The following is a 15200-nucleotide window of genomic DNA, read 5'->3' on the forward strand; positions in this document are numbered from 1 at the left end:
TAAATATATTTGAGTGTCTTTCACGGTGGGGGTTGAGAACACCGAGGGAAGTCATGGAGGAACCAAGGCAGGAGTATCAAAATCGTGGTTCATTAACAAGAAAAGGCAAATAAACAAAGTAACAAAGAAACACGAACATCAAGCTATAACTGGAAACAAAACATGACTGTTGAGTAAACTGCCTGACACAGATATGCACAAACAATGAACGGACAAGAAGTGAAAGAAACCGGGGAGTGAAATACTCACACGGTGAGGACACAAACTGCTTTTTCTTGGTTTCCAGAAGCTTTCCAGCAACGTTCCAATTATTAGCATTCACTCAATTGCTATGCAGGACACACCCCACGATATCACCATCCCAAACATGGACCATCCATCCATCCATTTTCCTTGCTGCTTATCTTCACAAAGGTCACGGGAAGTGCTGGAGACCTATCCCGACCGTCAACGGGCAGGACGTGGGGTACACCCTGAACTGGTTGTCCGCCAATCGCAGGGCACATCAAGACAAACAGCCAACCACTCTCACAATCACTCCTACCGGCAAGGATGCACCAATTTTCGTTTTAAAGATATATATTCTGACTAGATTTAACCAACAAGCGTACCTGGAAAGCCTATGCGGCGGCCATGTTGAATGTGGCAACGTCCATGTATTGATGTGGCGGCCATGATGGTAAATGTTTTATCAAGTGTCGCATTGAGCTTTGTGGAGAGAGAGCACAAAGAAGAAGAAGAAGACACACCGTTCCTTGGAGTCTCGAATGTACTGTTTTTGGAACGGTATTTTTTTTTTTTTTTTCAACTATTGGTCAGTGTCACATTTTCAACTCGGAAGCGTGCTAATTTGTCACGAGTCATGAAAGTGAGTTGACTGAAATGAGTGTGTCAGCACTACATCAAGCACATCAATGTAATAAGTTTGGATGAAAAACTTTTCCAACATTTTAAGTTTTTCAGAAACATTTATTTCCCCCAAAAATGTATCCCACTGGATATTTTAGGCCAGAAAAAGTAAAAAGCACTACTTTTGGACTGTACACTTATATGGGTGCAAATGGTCTTTAAAAAAGTTTGACTAAAACAGGCGGTCGGCTGTAAAAGACGACCCTCTGCCCATAATCGTCTCTTAAATCGACGTTCCACTGTGTCACTATTCTGGAACTCGACATTGTACAGCTGCAGCCTCATCAGATGAGCTTCATTTATTTATTTGGTTGTTATCGTGTTATGTAATGAAAAGAGGAAGTAGAAGGAGGCGGTCACTTTACTTTTACAAATGAAGTTTAGCTTGGGTCCTGATCCTACAGCGCAGGGGTGCCTCGACATTTTTTTACCCCATGATATACTTTTCAAGCAGCCAGCATCTCGAGATCAAGCGATGGGGAAATGGGGGCAAGTTGTGATAGGCTTCTCTTTTTTTTTTTTTTTTTTTTTTTTTGGCACGCTGTCATGTGATCGACCAAAACTGCCTCGCGATCACCACATTGAGCAACCCTAGTGTGGTGGTAATCTTGCCTCACTTTGCAGATAGCATGGGTTCAACTCCCACTCAGTGATACTGTCGGTATGTGCCATGTGACTTGACTGTCGACCAGTTCTGGGTATTGCTTTTCTCCTGAAAATGTCGTAAACATGCTCCAGCACTCCCTCGGCCCTTGTGAGGATCAGCGGCTCGGCGAATGGCTGCATGGATGTTGAGTTTGGCCCAAAGTGAGGAGTGAGGTCCTCGTGCAGTTTTTTCCTCTGTCCGTGGTACTGAAGGCCAACTTCCAATGGATTTGGTCTACAGCGCTCATCCTGCAGAATTCAAATCAATAATCATGATTTGTACTACTCTTACTCGCATAACTTCCTTCCAGTAACTGTGTTGCTTGAATTTTCGTTCAAGTGACAACCTTAACTATGAAAAATGTCTTTGTTAATGTTTTATTATTTTTACTGCAGTTATTTCACCGGACACAACTCATTCAAACGTATATTTTTCCGCTTATTTAAACTTTGTAGTCTCACAGTCTTGGACAGTTTTCCATATGTGCCTCTAAGGGGCGCTGTGACACGGTAAATGGATGTGTTGGTGCTGTGTGAGGCAGTCCAGCTCCCTCCTCTGTCGCTGCCATTCGGCACCAGAGAGTTGAGCTCAAATAACGCCGATCTAATCGCGCCTAGTTTGCTTCTGTCTGATTTTTTTCGTTTCCTTCGTTTTATTAGACTATTTTTAAGTTCTTATGGAGTCTAAAAAAAACATTTCAATCCGAGGAGGATTGCGACGGCGACGTGCGGCCTGCCTCTTTGTCTTTGGGTGCTTTTTTCTGAATGCGACCGAGGCCCATATCCGCTACTCAATCCCCGAGGAGATGAAAAAAGGCTCGCTGGTGGGAAACGTGGCCCAAGATCTCGGTTTGGATCTGAAAAGACTCCGTTCTGGGCGGGCCCGCATCGTCACCGGGGAGAACGTCCAGTACGCCGAGCTGAGGGCGGACAAAGGGCTCCTGGTTGTCCGTGAGAGGATCGACCGAGAACGGCTGTGTGGAGACGTGACGCCGTGCAGCTTCACCTTCGAGATTTTGTTGGAAAACCCCATGGAATTGCACCCCGTCACCATCGAGGTGGTGGACGTCAACGACAACGCTCCCACTTTTAAAAATAATCATTTGCGGTTTGAAATCAGTGAATTGGCTGCACTTGGCTCCCGTTTTGTTTTGGAGAGTGCGTATGATGCTGATGTGGGAACAAATGGCGTGCAGAGTTACATTTTGACACCGAGTGATAATTTTGTGTTAAAGCAACACGTCAGTCCCGGAGGCAGAAAATATGCGGAAATGGTCCTGCAGAAAGCTTTAGACAGGGAAGAACAGCCGCGACTTGCTTTAAAATTAGTGGCTGTGGACGGTGGAAGTCCACAAAAGTCAGGTACAGTAAATATAGATATTGACATTCAGGATATAAATGACAATGTTCCTGCCTTTAATCAAACGTTGTATAAAGCTAAGGTGATAGAAAATGCAGCAAAAGGTACTCCTGTTCTGATTGTGAATGCAACTGATGCAGATAGCGGATCAAATGGTCAGGTAACATATTCTTTTTCAAAGTTAAATGCAGAGATAGCAGATATTTTTGACATAGACGAGAAGACAGGATGCATATCTGTTGTGAACCAAATCGATTATGAAAAAGACAAAACAATCGAGTTCATGGTTGAAGCCAAAGATCAAGGTGCATTAACAGACTCCAGCAAGGTGGAAATTGAAGTCGTGGATCTGAATGACAATGCCCCCGTCCTCAATGTGATGTCCTTCACGAGTCCAGTTTCAGAAGACTCCCCAGCCGGTACCACAATTGGCATCATTAATGTAAAGGACCAGGATTCGGGCGACAACGGTCACGTGACCTGCACAATTGAAGGCCGCGTTCCATTTCGGATGAAGTCCAGCTTGAGAAATTATTTCACCTTAATGACTGATGCCGATTTCGATCGTGAAAGTGTGTCCGAATACAACATCACAGTTGTTGCGTCTGACGCCGGCTCGCCCCCCCTCTCCACCAAGAGAACTTTTCATTTGAAAGTTTCGGACATCAACGACAATGCACCTGCGTTTCCAGTCAGCTTTTATCAAGCCACCCTCGCCGAAAACAACTCGCCTGGTGCTTCTGTGCTGAGAGTGAGTGCCAAAGACCCGGACGAAAACCAGAACGCTCGTGTCTCCTACATGTTGGAGCCGGGCGAGATCGGGGGAACTCCCGTTGCAGAATTTGTGTCCGTCAACGCCCAAAGTGGAATTATCAGCGCCGTGCGCTCCTTGGACTACGAGCAAATCAAGCGTCTGGACTTTGTGGTGCGAGCGCAGGACGGAGGCTCCCCTCCTCTCTTCAGCAACGTGAGCGTGGGCGTCCTGATCCGGGACCAGAACGACAACGCCCCTCAGGTCCTGTACCCGGTCCAGACGGGCGGCTCGGGGCCGCACGCCGAAATGGTGCCTCGTTCGGCGGACGCGGGCTACCTGGTGACGAAAGTGGTGGCGGTGGACGTGGACTCTGGCCAGAACGCCTGGCTCTCCTACAAAGTGCAGCAGAAATCTTCCCCCGACAGGGGGGCGCTGTTTGAAGTGGGCCTCCACAATGGAGAAATGCGAACCGTCCGCCAAGTGACCGATAAAGATGCCGTCAAACAAAGACTGACCGTCGTAGTGGAGGACAACGGGCAGCCCTCTCGTTCGGCTACGGTGGTGGTTAACGTGGCGCTGGCGGACGGCTTCCCCCAAGTGCTGAGGTCGGAGTTCGCCGACGAGGACGAGCGGGAGGCCGACGAGCGGCTGACTTTTTACCTGGTCTTGGCTTTGGCTGTGGTCTCCTTCCTCTTCGTGGTCTGCTTGCTGCTCATCATATCGGTCAGAGTGTACAGGTGGAGACAGTCTCGGGACCTGTACGGCTCCAACCTCCCCGTCATTCCGTATTATCCGCCGCGTTACTCCGACACTTTGGGGACGGCGGGGACTCTCCCGCACGTCTACAATTACGAGGCCTGCGCCACCGCAAAAAGTCACGTGAAGAACACGCAAGCCGTGAGTCAAAGTTTAGTCAGTGTGGACGGAGCGGACGCTGACGGGCCGCACGGCGGCGAGCAAATGTCGGGAAACTTCTCTCAGATGTCGACTTTGGTGAGTCGAATCTTTCACAGTTTCCTTTCCATTTAACGGTTTTCACTGCTTTTTGTGGTTTTATAAGTTATTTTGCTTTGTTGCTGAATGGTTAATGTTTTAATGTTCTACAAATACTTCCTTGTCGTAAAATTGTTTCTCAGTGCTCAATTGACTTCACAGTTTGCAAATATGCTTACTTGCAAGCAAGCCTTGTCATCAGCTTTTTTTCTCACCAGCCAGTTTTCGATTTACAACCCCAATTTCAATGAACTTGGAACATTGTGGTCATCATATGTAAAAACAGTATCCAATCATCTGCAAATCGTCCACCTATACGTCCTATTATTAACCCCAAAAATGTCACCTGATCTTTTGAACCGGCGCCATTTTGTGGGTCAAACTTTCCATTCTGCTTGACGATGGTTTTCTTAGTTTAACTTGAATTACTGATGGTTTTTTCACTGCATTGACAAAATTATCGAAATATAATAAAGAAAACTGAAGCACAGCCTGAATAGGTTGCCAGCCAATCGCAGGGCAGGGACAGATAAGTCGCATTAATAATCACACCTATGGGCAATTTGGAGTTGTCAATTAATGCACATTTTTGGGACGTGGGAGGAAACCGGATTGCCCGGCGAAAAGCCATGCAGGCACGGGGAGAACATGCAAACACCACACAGGTGTGGCTGAGATTCAAACCCAAGTCCTCAGAACTGTGAGGCCAACACTCTCGCGCTGCATCCACGTGCTGCACTGACAAACCACTTTGCTGCTAAATATGTGCCTGTGCCTGTGTTACCGGTTTAATGGGAATTCTGTTTTCGGACATCACCAAAGTGCTTCTCAACATCGCCCATGTAAGATGTCACTTTTCTTTTTACACATGACTGCAAGGTCTCACCTGTGAGGTGTTACAAACACACACACACACACACACACACACACACAACACGGCTTGTAGAAGCTCTTTGAAACTTGAATTTCACTCACTTGCAGTATTGCCACATCATGATCATAAACACTGTCCTTGAAGAAGGAGGCGCCCTCTTCCAAAAAGGCCCATTTCATCCATGTCAAAAACTTCCACCTACCATCCGTCACTGATGAGGTTAGGAAACTCTTCTTCCACGTCACGACAAGCAGCACGTTTCTGAGGCCGTTTCTTTTTTTAAATTTTTCGAACCAGCCTTTGCTGGCCAAAAAGCGTCGTCCTGATGGGGGCGAGTCAAAATGCAGGGTCCAACAAAAAGTTCCTTGTACGGAGCCCCGGAGGACTTCGTAATAGGTACCAGAGTACCCGTGTCATTTGCTGCACAAAGTTCTGGACCTTTCAGCATCAATGGTGGTATCACGAATGTGTAAGTGAGCCCTGCCATTGGCACTAACACAGTCCCATCCCATCACAGATGCTGGCTTTTGAACTTTGTGTCTATAACTGTCCAGATGTTCCTTTTCCTCTCTAGCCAATTGGACTTGACATCCAACATTTCCAAAATCAATTTTAAACGTGGACTCGTCAGATTGCAGAACACTTTTCCACATTGCATCAGTCCATTTTACCGTCGATAAGCTTGGCCCCAGAGAAGCCGGCGGCGTTTCTCTGTTGTTGTTGTTAAATGGCCTTGGTTTTGCATTGTTGACCTTTAGGTCGCACTTACAGATGTCGCGGCAAATTGTTACTTCATTGTTACGGTGGGTTACTGACAGTGGTTTTCTGGAGTGTTCCTGAGCCAATGTGGTGATATCCTTTTCACATAATCAGTTGTTGATGAAGTGCTGCCTGAGGAACCGAAGCTCGTGACCATTTAATGTTGGTTTTCGGCATTGCCATTTACACGCAGTAATTTTGTCAAGATTTTGGATAACTTTTGATGATATGATGGACAGTGGAGGCTGAAATTCCTGAATTCCTTGCAATGGTAGCTTGAGGAACATTGTCTTTAAACTATTGGACTATATTCTAACCCACTTGTTGACAAAGAGGTGACCCTCGCCCAATCTTTGTGAATGGCTGAGCAATTCAGCGAAGCTCCTTTTCTTGCCAATTGTGGCACCTAACTGTTCCCAATAACCTTTTCACCTTTGGGACGTTCCAAAAAGATGTTTGATGAGCATTATTCAACTTTTCTTTTTCCCACCTGTCCCATCTTTTTTAAAACGTGTTGCAGTCATGACATTCTGAGTTCCTGATGATTTGCGATGTGAGGGGCCACTGTATGTTAATATGCTGGAACTGCACATTATGGAGATGCAGCGTCATCGTATTATCATTTTATTTAGGCTGTTGTCATGTTTCATCATGAAAGTGGAAGTAGAAGGAGTTGTACATTCTACTTTTCCAAATAACGTTTAGATTGGCCCAAATTGGGCAGTGAGGTCCTCGCGCAGTTTTGTCTCTGTCCGTGGTCCTGAAGGCCAACTTCCAATGGATTTGGTGACCAGCGCTCATCCTCAACATTTCAGATCAATAATTATGATTTATATTAGTCTTAAACACACCACTTCATTCCTGTATTTTTGTTGTTTTGACTTTTTGGTCAATTCACGAGGAAAATGTCTGTTATTGTTTTATTATTTTAATGAAGTTATTTAACAAGACATGGCGCACGCAAACGTTTTTTTTTTTCCTCCGCTGATTTTAAACCTTGTATTCTCACAGTCTTGGACAGTTTTGCATATGTGCCTCTAAGGGGCGCTGGTACACGGTAAATGGATGTGTTGATGCTGTTTGATGCAGTCCAGCTCCCTCCTCTGTCGCTGCCATTCGGCACCAGAGAGCTTCGCGTCAACAACGGACAATCGTTGAGCTCAAATAACGCCGATCTGGTCGCGCTTGGTTTGCTTCTGTCTTATTTTTCGTTTCCTTCGTTTTATTGGACTATTTTTAAGTTCTTATGGAGTCTAAAGATAATCATCCAATGCGGGGAGGATTGCGACGGCGACGTGCGGCCTGCCTCTTTGTCTTTTGGTGCTTTTTTCTGAATGCGACCGAGGCCCAAATCCGCTACTCAATCCCCGAGGAGATGAAAAAAGGCTCGCTGGTGGGAAATGTGGCCCAAGATCTCGGTTTGGATCTGAAAAGACTCCGTTCTGGGCGGGCCCGCATCGTCACCGGGGAGAACGTCCAGTACGCCGAGCTGAGGGCGGACAAAGGGCTCCTGGTTGTCCGTGAGAGGATCGACCGAGAACGGCTGTGTGGAGACGTGACGCCGTGCAGCTTCACCTTCGAGATTTTGTTGGAAAACCCCATGGAATTGCACCCCGTCACCATCGAGGTGGTGGACGTCAACGACAACGCTCCCACTTTTAAAAACAATCATTTGCGGTTTGAAATCAGCGAGTCTGCTGCACTCGGCTCCCGTTTTGTTTTGGAAAATGCACATGATGCTGACGTGGGTAAAAACGGTCTGCAGAGCTACATTTTGACACCGAGTGAAAATTTTGTCCTAAAGCAACATGTCAGTCCCGGAGGAAGTAAATATGCAGAAATGGTCCTGCAGAAATCCTTGGACAGGGAACAACAGCCTCGACTTTCACTTAAATTAGTGGCTGTGGATGGAGGAAGTCCGCAGAAGTCAGGTACAGTGAATATAGAAATTAACATTTTAGACATTAATGATAATGTGCCTGTTTTCAATCAAACTTTATATAAAGGTAAAGTGATTGAAAATTCCCCAAAAGGCACTCACGTTCTGACGGTGAATGCAACAGACGCAGATAGCGGTTCAAATGGGAAAGTAACATACTCATTTTCTAAATTAAATGCAGGGATTGTAGATTTGTTTCACATAGATGAGATGACGGGATGCATTTCTGTCATTAAACAAATTGATTATGAAAATGATAAAACAATAGAATTTATGGTTGAAGCCAAAGATCAAGGTGCATTAACTGACTCTACCAAAGTGGAAATCGAAGTCCTGGATCTGAATGACAATGCCCCCATCCTCAATGTGATGTCCTTCACGAGTCCAGTTTCAGAAGACTCCCCAGCCGGTACCACAATCGGCATCATCAATGTGAAGGACCAGGATTCCGGCAACAACGGTCACGTGAGCTGTGTGATCGAAGGCCGCGTTCCATTTCGGATGAAGTCCAACTTGAGAAATTATTTCGCCTTGATGACCGATGCCGATTTCGATCGTGAAAGTGTGTCCGAATACAACATCACAGTTGTTGCGTCCGACGCCGGCTCGCCCCCCCTCTCCACCAAGAGAACTTTTCATTTGAAAGTTTCGGACGTCAACGACAACGCTCCTGCGTTTCCGGTCAGCTTTTATCAAGCCACCCTCGCCGAAAACAACTCGCCGGGTGCTTCTGTGCTGAGAGTTAGTGCCAAAGACCCGGACGAAAACCAGAACGCTCGTGTCTCCTACATGTTGGAGCCGGGCGAGATCGGGGGAACTCCCGTTGCAGAATTTGTGTCCGTCAACGCCCAAAGGAATTATCAGCGCCGTGCGCTCCTTGGACTACGAGCAAATCAAGCGTCTGGACTTTGTGGTGCGAGCGCAGGACGGAGGCTCCCCTCCTCTCTTCAGCAACGTGAGCGTGGGCGTCCTGATCCGGGACCAGAACGACAACGCCCCTCAGGTCCTGTACCCGGTCCAGACGGGCGGCTCGGGGCCGCACGCCGAAATGGTGCCTCGTTCGGCGGACGCGGGCTACCTGGTGACGAAAGTGGTGGCGGTGGACGTGGACTCTGGCCAGAACGCCTGGCTCTCCTACAAAGTGCAGCAGAAATCTTCCCCCGACAGGGGGGCGCTGTTTGAAGTGGGCCTCCACAATGGAGAAATGCGAACCGTCCGCCAAGTGACCGATAAAGATGCCGTCAAACAAAGACTGACCGTCGTCGTGGAGGACAACGGGCAGCCCTCTCGTTCGGCTACAGTGGTGGTTAACGTGGCGCTGGCGGACGGCTTCCCCCAAGTGCTGAGGTCGGAGTTCACCGACGAGGACGAGCGGGGAGGCCGACGAGCGGCTGACTTTTTACCTGGTCTTGGCTTTGGCTGTGGTCTCCTTCCTCTTCGTGGTCTGCTTGCTGCTCATCATATCGGTCAAAGTGTACAGGTGGAGACAGTCTCGCGTCCCGTACGGCTCCAACCTCCCCGTCATTCCGTATTATCCGCCGCGTTACTCTGACACTTTGGGGACGGCGGGGACTCTCCCGCACGTCTACAATTACGAGGCCTGCGCCACCGCAAAAAGTCACGTGAAGAACACGCAAGCCGTGAGTCAAAGTTTAGTCAGTGTGGACGGAGCGGACGCTGACGGGCAGCACGGCGGCGAGCAAACGTCGGGAAACTTCTCTCAGATGTCGACTTTGGTGAGTCGAACGTTTCACCTTTTTCTCTCCATTTGATGGCTTTCACTGTTTTTTCACATTTGTATGACTCGTTTTCTTTTGTTGTTGAAAGATTTTGAGGCGGAATGGAACAAGAGTGGAAAGATATTAGTTGGTCAGTTGACTTCGTATTTGTTGAATTTATTTACTTCCCATTCAGGCTTGACATTTGTTTTGTCACCTGGCACTGTGGGTATTGTTTTCCCAGAGTTACTCGCCACTCAGCATTTCCCCGAGGTTCACTTTTGTTTATGTTTGTGAGTCTAGCTCGGTTAAATTATTAGATTTACAACCATTTAAGATGTATTTGACCCCTGTGTACAAGCCAGCCAAATCTGCATCCATTTTTCACACTGCAAGAACCACCATTCATGTTTCGCTTTTCCGGGTTTTCTCAAGCTTTCCTCCAACATCTTTTGCCAGTCGTTCCACTCTGCAAAGAGTTTTTGGTCTGTCTGAAAGAGACGCTCCTTCTTACAAAGCTGAAGTGACAAGCTTCTGAGTTCTGATGTCAGCGTACTTCATCATTGACAGAAACGAAGTGTCAGGCTGTTTAGCTCTGTCAACGCACTTCATCACTGACAGAAACTTTATCGTTTTTGACTATTTACTTTTAGTTTTTTATGCGTTTGACAAAGGAAATGTTTTTTATGTCCATTCCTTCTGGAGTTGCGGGGTTTTCAATGTTCACTCAATGTTATTTTGCTTTCTAGACAGACGTTTTGAATTTTGTCTTGCTTCTCAAAGTTTGTAGTTTCAAGCAATGTAGCCTCAGCTTGTTTGGTACCTTTTTTCGTTTTTTTTTTTTTTTCATTTTGTAATTTGATGCAAGTCAATTGATAGTTCATGCTGCATGTCCACTCAAACAAACTTGTCATCATCTGGGAGTTTTTTATCATTGTGATTTAATTGACCAATGCAACCACGCACAGATTACAACATATTACGTCAGAATAAAATCATAAAGTCTGGCGGCCCTTTCTAAATTCCATTTCACAGAGGGGCCTCACGTTAAATCGATTTGATTTATTTTGGATATTGCCGTTTACGAAAACTACTATTAAATATATTTGTCTGTCACGGTGGGGTTTGAGAACACCACGGGAGGTTGTGGAGGATCCAACTGAAGGGAAACAAGGCAGGAGTATCAAAATCATGTCTCATTTTCAAGAAAAGGCAAATAAAAAAAGTAACAAAGAAACACGAACATCAATTCATAACTGGAAACAAAACACAACTGTTGAGAAAACTGACAAGCATAAATGTTGATCGTTTTCTTGATTCTCCACCTTTTGGACTACAACGTCGCTGACCATCGTTTTGGAGACTCATGAAAAATTTTTAAAAAATGTTCCAAGGCAAGATTTTCACGTTAATAATGATTTAAAAAAAAAATGGTAATGATGAGAAGAAAACACTACACGTGTTGCAGATTAAAAGCAACTTCAGAATTGTCACATTTGACAAAAAAGTATATATATATTTCCAACCCCGAAAACGTTTCCTTCTTTTATTTTATTTACGTTTTGTGTCCGTTGTTTGCGTAGGTCTGCATGATTTCGACGAAATTTTATAGAGGCCTGTTTGGTACTGGCCCTTGAGCGTCTTTGCACACCTCAGAAGGCCTGCGTTTCTCTCGCATCTTCACTTAGTCTGCTGTGCCTCGCGCGTGCTTCCACTTTTCGCACTCTAAGAGACGCTGTTGGTCTGCTTATAATTTTGCGGGTGTCTTCATGGTAACTCAGTCCGTCCTCCCTCTGCCTTTTGTCGGCGGCGAGCACAGAGAAGGGCGCTCTGCGCTCCACAATTATTTGCACGCAAACTTCGACGTGCCGGGCTGCAAACGGATCATTGACCAAAATATCCCTTCGCTGTCTTTGTTTTTGTCGTCATGGATAATCGAGGCCCCCCGCCTTTTCTGGTGCGCAACATGGAGGTTGTTTTCCGGATGGCGACGGAAAATTGGGACGCTCGTCTTTCTGCTTCGATTGGTCACCGCGGTAGTAAGTGTCAGATTCGTTATTCTATTCCCGAGGAGATGAAGAAAGGCTCCGTGATCGGAAATGTGGCCCAAGACCTCGCTTTGGACACGAAGAGACTCGTTTCTGGACGCGCCCGCATCGTGACGGGAGGAAACATGCAGTACACGGAGCTGAAGGCAGACAAAGGGCTTCTGGTCGTCAGCGACAGAATCGACCGAGAGCAGCTTTGCGGGGATGTGACGCCGTGCAGCTTCAGCTTCGAGATCATTTTAGAAAAGCCCATCGAGCTGCACAGCATCGTTGTGGAGGTTTTGGACATTAACGATCACGCTCCCGTCTTTGCTCGTAAGGAGAAAGCTCTCGTTTTTGAAATAAGTGAATCTGCTGTCGTGGGAGTGCAATTCCCCCTGCCGAGTGCTGAAGACCAAGATGTGGGGCAAAATGCGTTGCAGAATTACATTTTGTCAGCAAACGATCATTTTATTCTGAAGCAGCATGCAAATCCGGACGGGAGTAAATATGTGGAGATGGTGCTCGAGAAGCCTTTGGACAGAGAGAGACGACCCCGCTTGACTTTCAGATTAATCGCAGTCGATGGAGGAACACCGCAGAGGTCCGCTACTGTCGATATAGAAGTAAACGTTTTAGATGTAAATGACAACGAGCCAATATTTAATCAATCAGCATATAAAGTGACTGTTGTGGAGAACACAATGAGAGGAACAAGTGTAATTACAGTCAATGCGACAGACGCTGACAGTGGTCCAAATGGAATCATCACATACGGTTTGTCTCAGATGAAAGGAAGCGTTGCAGATACATTTGAAATGATCAAAACACTGGCACAATTTATGTATCAGGTCAAATCGATTATGAGAAGAACAAAAAGTACGAAGTGAGAGTAGAAGCAAAAGATCAAGGTGGGCTTACTGGGACCAGTAAAGTTATAATTGATGTTATTGACGTTAATGACAATGCTCCAGTTATCAATATAATGTCATTTTCAAGTCCTCTGCCCGAGGATTCGCCACCTGGTACAACAGTTGCAGTTCTGAACATAAGAGATGTCGACTCTGGCAGAAATGGAGAAATAAAATGTTCCGTGGATGGGAAACTTCCCTTTAAACTGGAGACGTCGCTGACAAACTATTACAATTTAATTTCAGATCAATATTTAGATCGGGAAGCTGTCTCCGAATATAACCTCACAATCACAGCCGCTGACCTCGGATCGGCTCCTCTTTCCAGCTCAACAAAGTTACATCTTAGAATCTCAGACGTCAATGACAACGCGCCTTCGTTTGATCAAAACATTTATTCCGCTTACGTCACCGAGAATAATTCTCCCGGCGTTTCCATCTTTGCGCTCACCGCTCGAGATGCTGATTGGAATCAAAATGCCAGAATATCATATTTTTAGAGGACACTCAGATTAGCGGCAGTCCCGTTTCCAACTTTGTCTCTTTGAATTCCGAAACTGGCGTCGTCAGCGCCGTGCGCTCCTTGGACTACGAGCAAATCAAGCGTCTGGGACTTTGTGGTGCGAGCGCAGGACGGAGGCTCCCTCCTCTCTTCAGCAACGTGAGCGTGGGCGTCCTGATCCGGGACCAGAACGACAACGCCCCTCAGGTCCTGTACCCGGTCCAGGCGGGCGGCTCGGGGCCGCACGCCGAAATGGTGCCTCGTTCGGCGGACGCGGGCTACCTGGTGACGAAAGTGGTGGCGGTGGACGTGGACTCTGGCCAGAACGCCTGGCTCTCCTACAAAGTGCAGCAGAAATCTTCCCCCGACAGGGGGGCGCTGTTTGAAGTGGGCCTCCACAATGGAGAAATGCGAACCGTCCGCCGAGTGACCGATAAAGATGCCGTCAAACAAAGACTGACCGTCGTCGTGGAGGACAACGGGCGGCCCTCTCGTTCGGCTACGGTGGTGGTTAACGTGGCGCTGGCGGACGGGCTTCCCCAAGTGCTGAGGTCGAGAGTTCGACCGACGAGGACGAGCGGGAGAGGGACGAGCGGCTGACTTTTTACCTGGTCTTGGCTTTGGCTGTGGTCTCCTTCCTCTTCGTGGTCTGCTTGCTGCTCATCATATCGGTCAAAGTGTACAGGTGGAGACAGTCTCGCGTCCCGTACGGCTCCAACCTCCCCGTCATTCCGTATTATCCGCCGCGCTACTCCGACACTTTGGGGACGGCGGGGACTCTCCCGCACGTCTACAGTTACGAGGCCTGCGCAACCGCAAAAAGTCACGTGAAGAATACGCAAGCCGTGAGTCAAAGTTTAGTCAGTGTGGACGGAACGGACGCTGACGGGCCGCACAGCGGCGAGCAAATGTCCGGAAACTTCTCTCAGATGTCGACTTTGGTGAGTCGAATGTATCAACGTTTCCTCTCCATTTCATAGCTTATACTGCTTTATCGAGGTTACATAATTATTTGTTGATGCTCAGTTGAATTTGTAGTTTTTAAATTTGAAGAGTTTGTTTTCAAAACGAGACATAGGCATTTTTTTCAGATTGACGAAACTCTCGCCAAAATTATCCATTCGGAGCTGGATAATTTTGGCGCGAGTTTCGTAAATCTGAAAAAAATGCCTATGTCTCGTTTTGAAAACAAACTCTTCATTTGGTTCCTGACAAAAAGGGTTTTGACATTTGCTCTTTTGCTCTTTATTCATTGTGCCCCGTGGTTTCCCAGAGTTACTCGCCACTCAGCATTTTAATTAGCTTCAATTTGAAGGTTGTTTGGTTTACATCTAAAGACCCTAATCCGACAGTCCACTGATGGTTGTAGTAGTACACACGCCCGACTTTGCTGTGGGGAGCGTGGGATCGATACCCGCTCAGTGACGGTGTCTATCTGCCCTGCGACTGACTGGCGACCAGTTCAGGGTGTAGTCTGCCTTTCGCCTGAAGCTTGCTGAGATAGCTTCCCGCAACCCTATTGAGGATAAGTAGCTTGTATAATGACATGACATAGCCTAATCCATTCCAAGCCCCCTGACCCCCTCCCCGCCAAAAACAAGCATTCAAATGTACATAATCTAAAGCATAACACAAAATTATGTTCATTTACCTTAAAATAAGCATTCAAAGTGTACGTGATGTAAAGAATAAAAAGAAATTATCTTCATTTACCTTTGGCGTTGAGTGCGTGGCGAGCAAAAATGCATAATGGAGTCTCAGGGTGGAGGCACGCGCACAACTTAACTCCACTCAAATTAATAAATTCAT

General features: G+C 46.8%; 1 protein-coding gene and 2 pseudogenes across 1 annotated transcript; all 3 read left to right on the forward strand.

Annotated features, from left to right (window-relative positions):
* The first annotated feature begins 2082 nt into the window (after positions 1 to 2082).
* Positions 2083 to 5151, forward strand: LOC133508577 (protocadherin beta-11-like). The gene has a single exon (XM_061834782.1). It carries the CDS (start codon positions 2232 to 2234, stop codon positions 4695 to 4697), a length of 2466 nt encoding a protein of 821 aa, XP_061690766.1. The 5' UTR covers positions 2083 to 2231; the 3' UTR covers positions 4698 to 5151.
* A 2297-nt stretch (positions 5152 to 7448) lies between these two features.
* On the forward strand, positions 7449 to 11121 carry LOC133509080 (protocadherin beta-16-like; annotated as a pseudogene).
* Positions 11122 to 11878: 757 nt separating this feature from the next.
* On the forward strand, positions 11879 to 14371 carry LOC133509001 (protocadherin beta-16-like; annotated as a pseudogene).
* The last annotated feature ends 829 nt before the right edge of the window (positions 14372 to 15200 follow it).

The sequence above is a fragment of the Syngnathoides biaculeatus genome, chromosome 11 (assembly GCF_019802595.1).
Source record: "Syngnathoides biaculeatus isolate LvHL_M chromosome 11, ASM1980259v1, whole genome shotgun sequence".
In the NCBI taxonomy this organism is placed as follows: Eukaryota; Metazoa; Chordata; class Actinopteri; order Syngnathiformes; family Syngnathidae; genus Syngnathoides; species Syngnathoides biaculeatus.

Coding starts and splice junctions, on each gene's coding strand:
- LOC133508577 (XM_061834782.1), top strand. CDS start 2,232: ATGGAGTCTAAAAAAAACATTTCAATCCGAGGAGGATTGCGACGGCGA.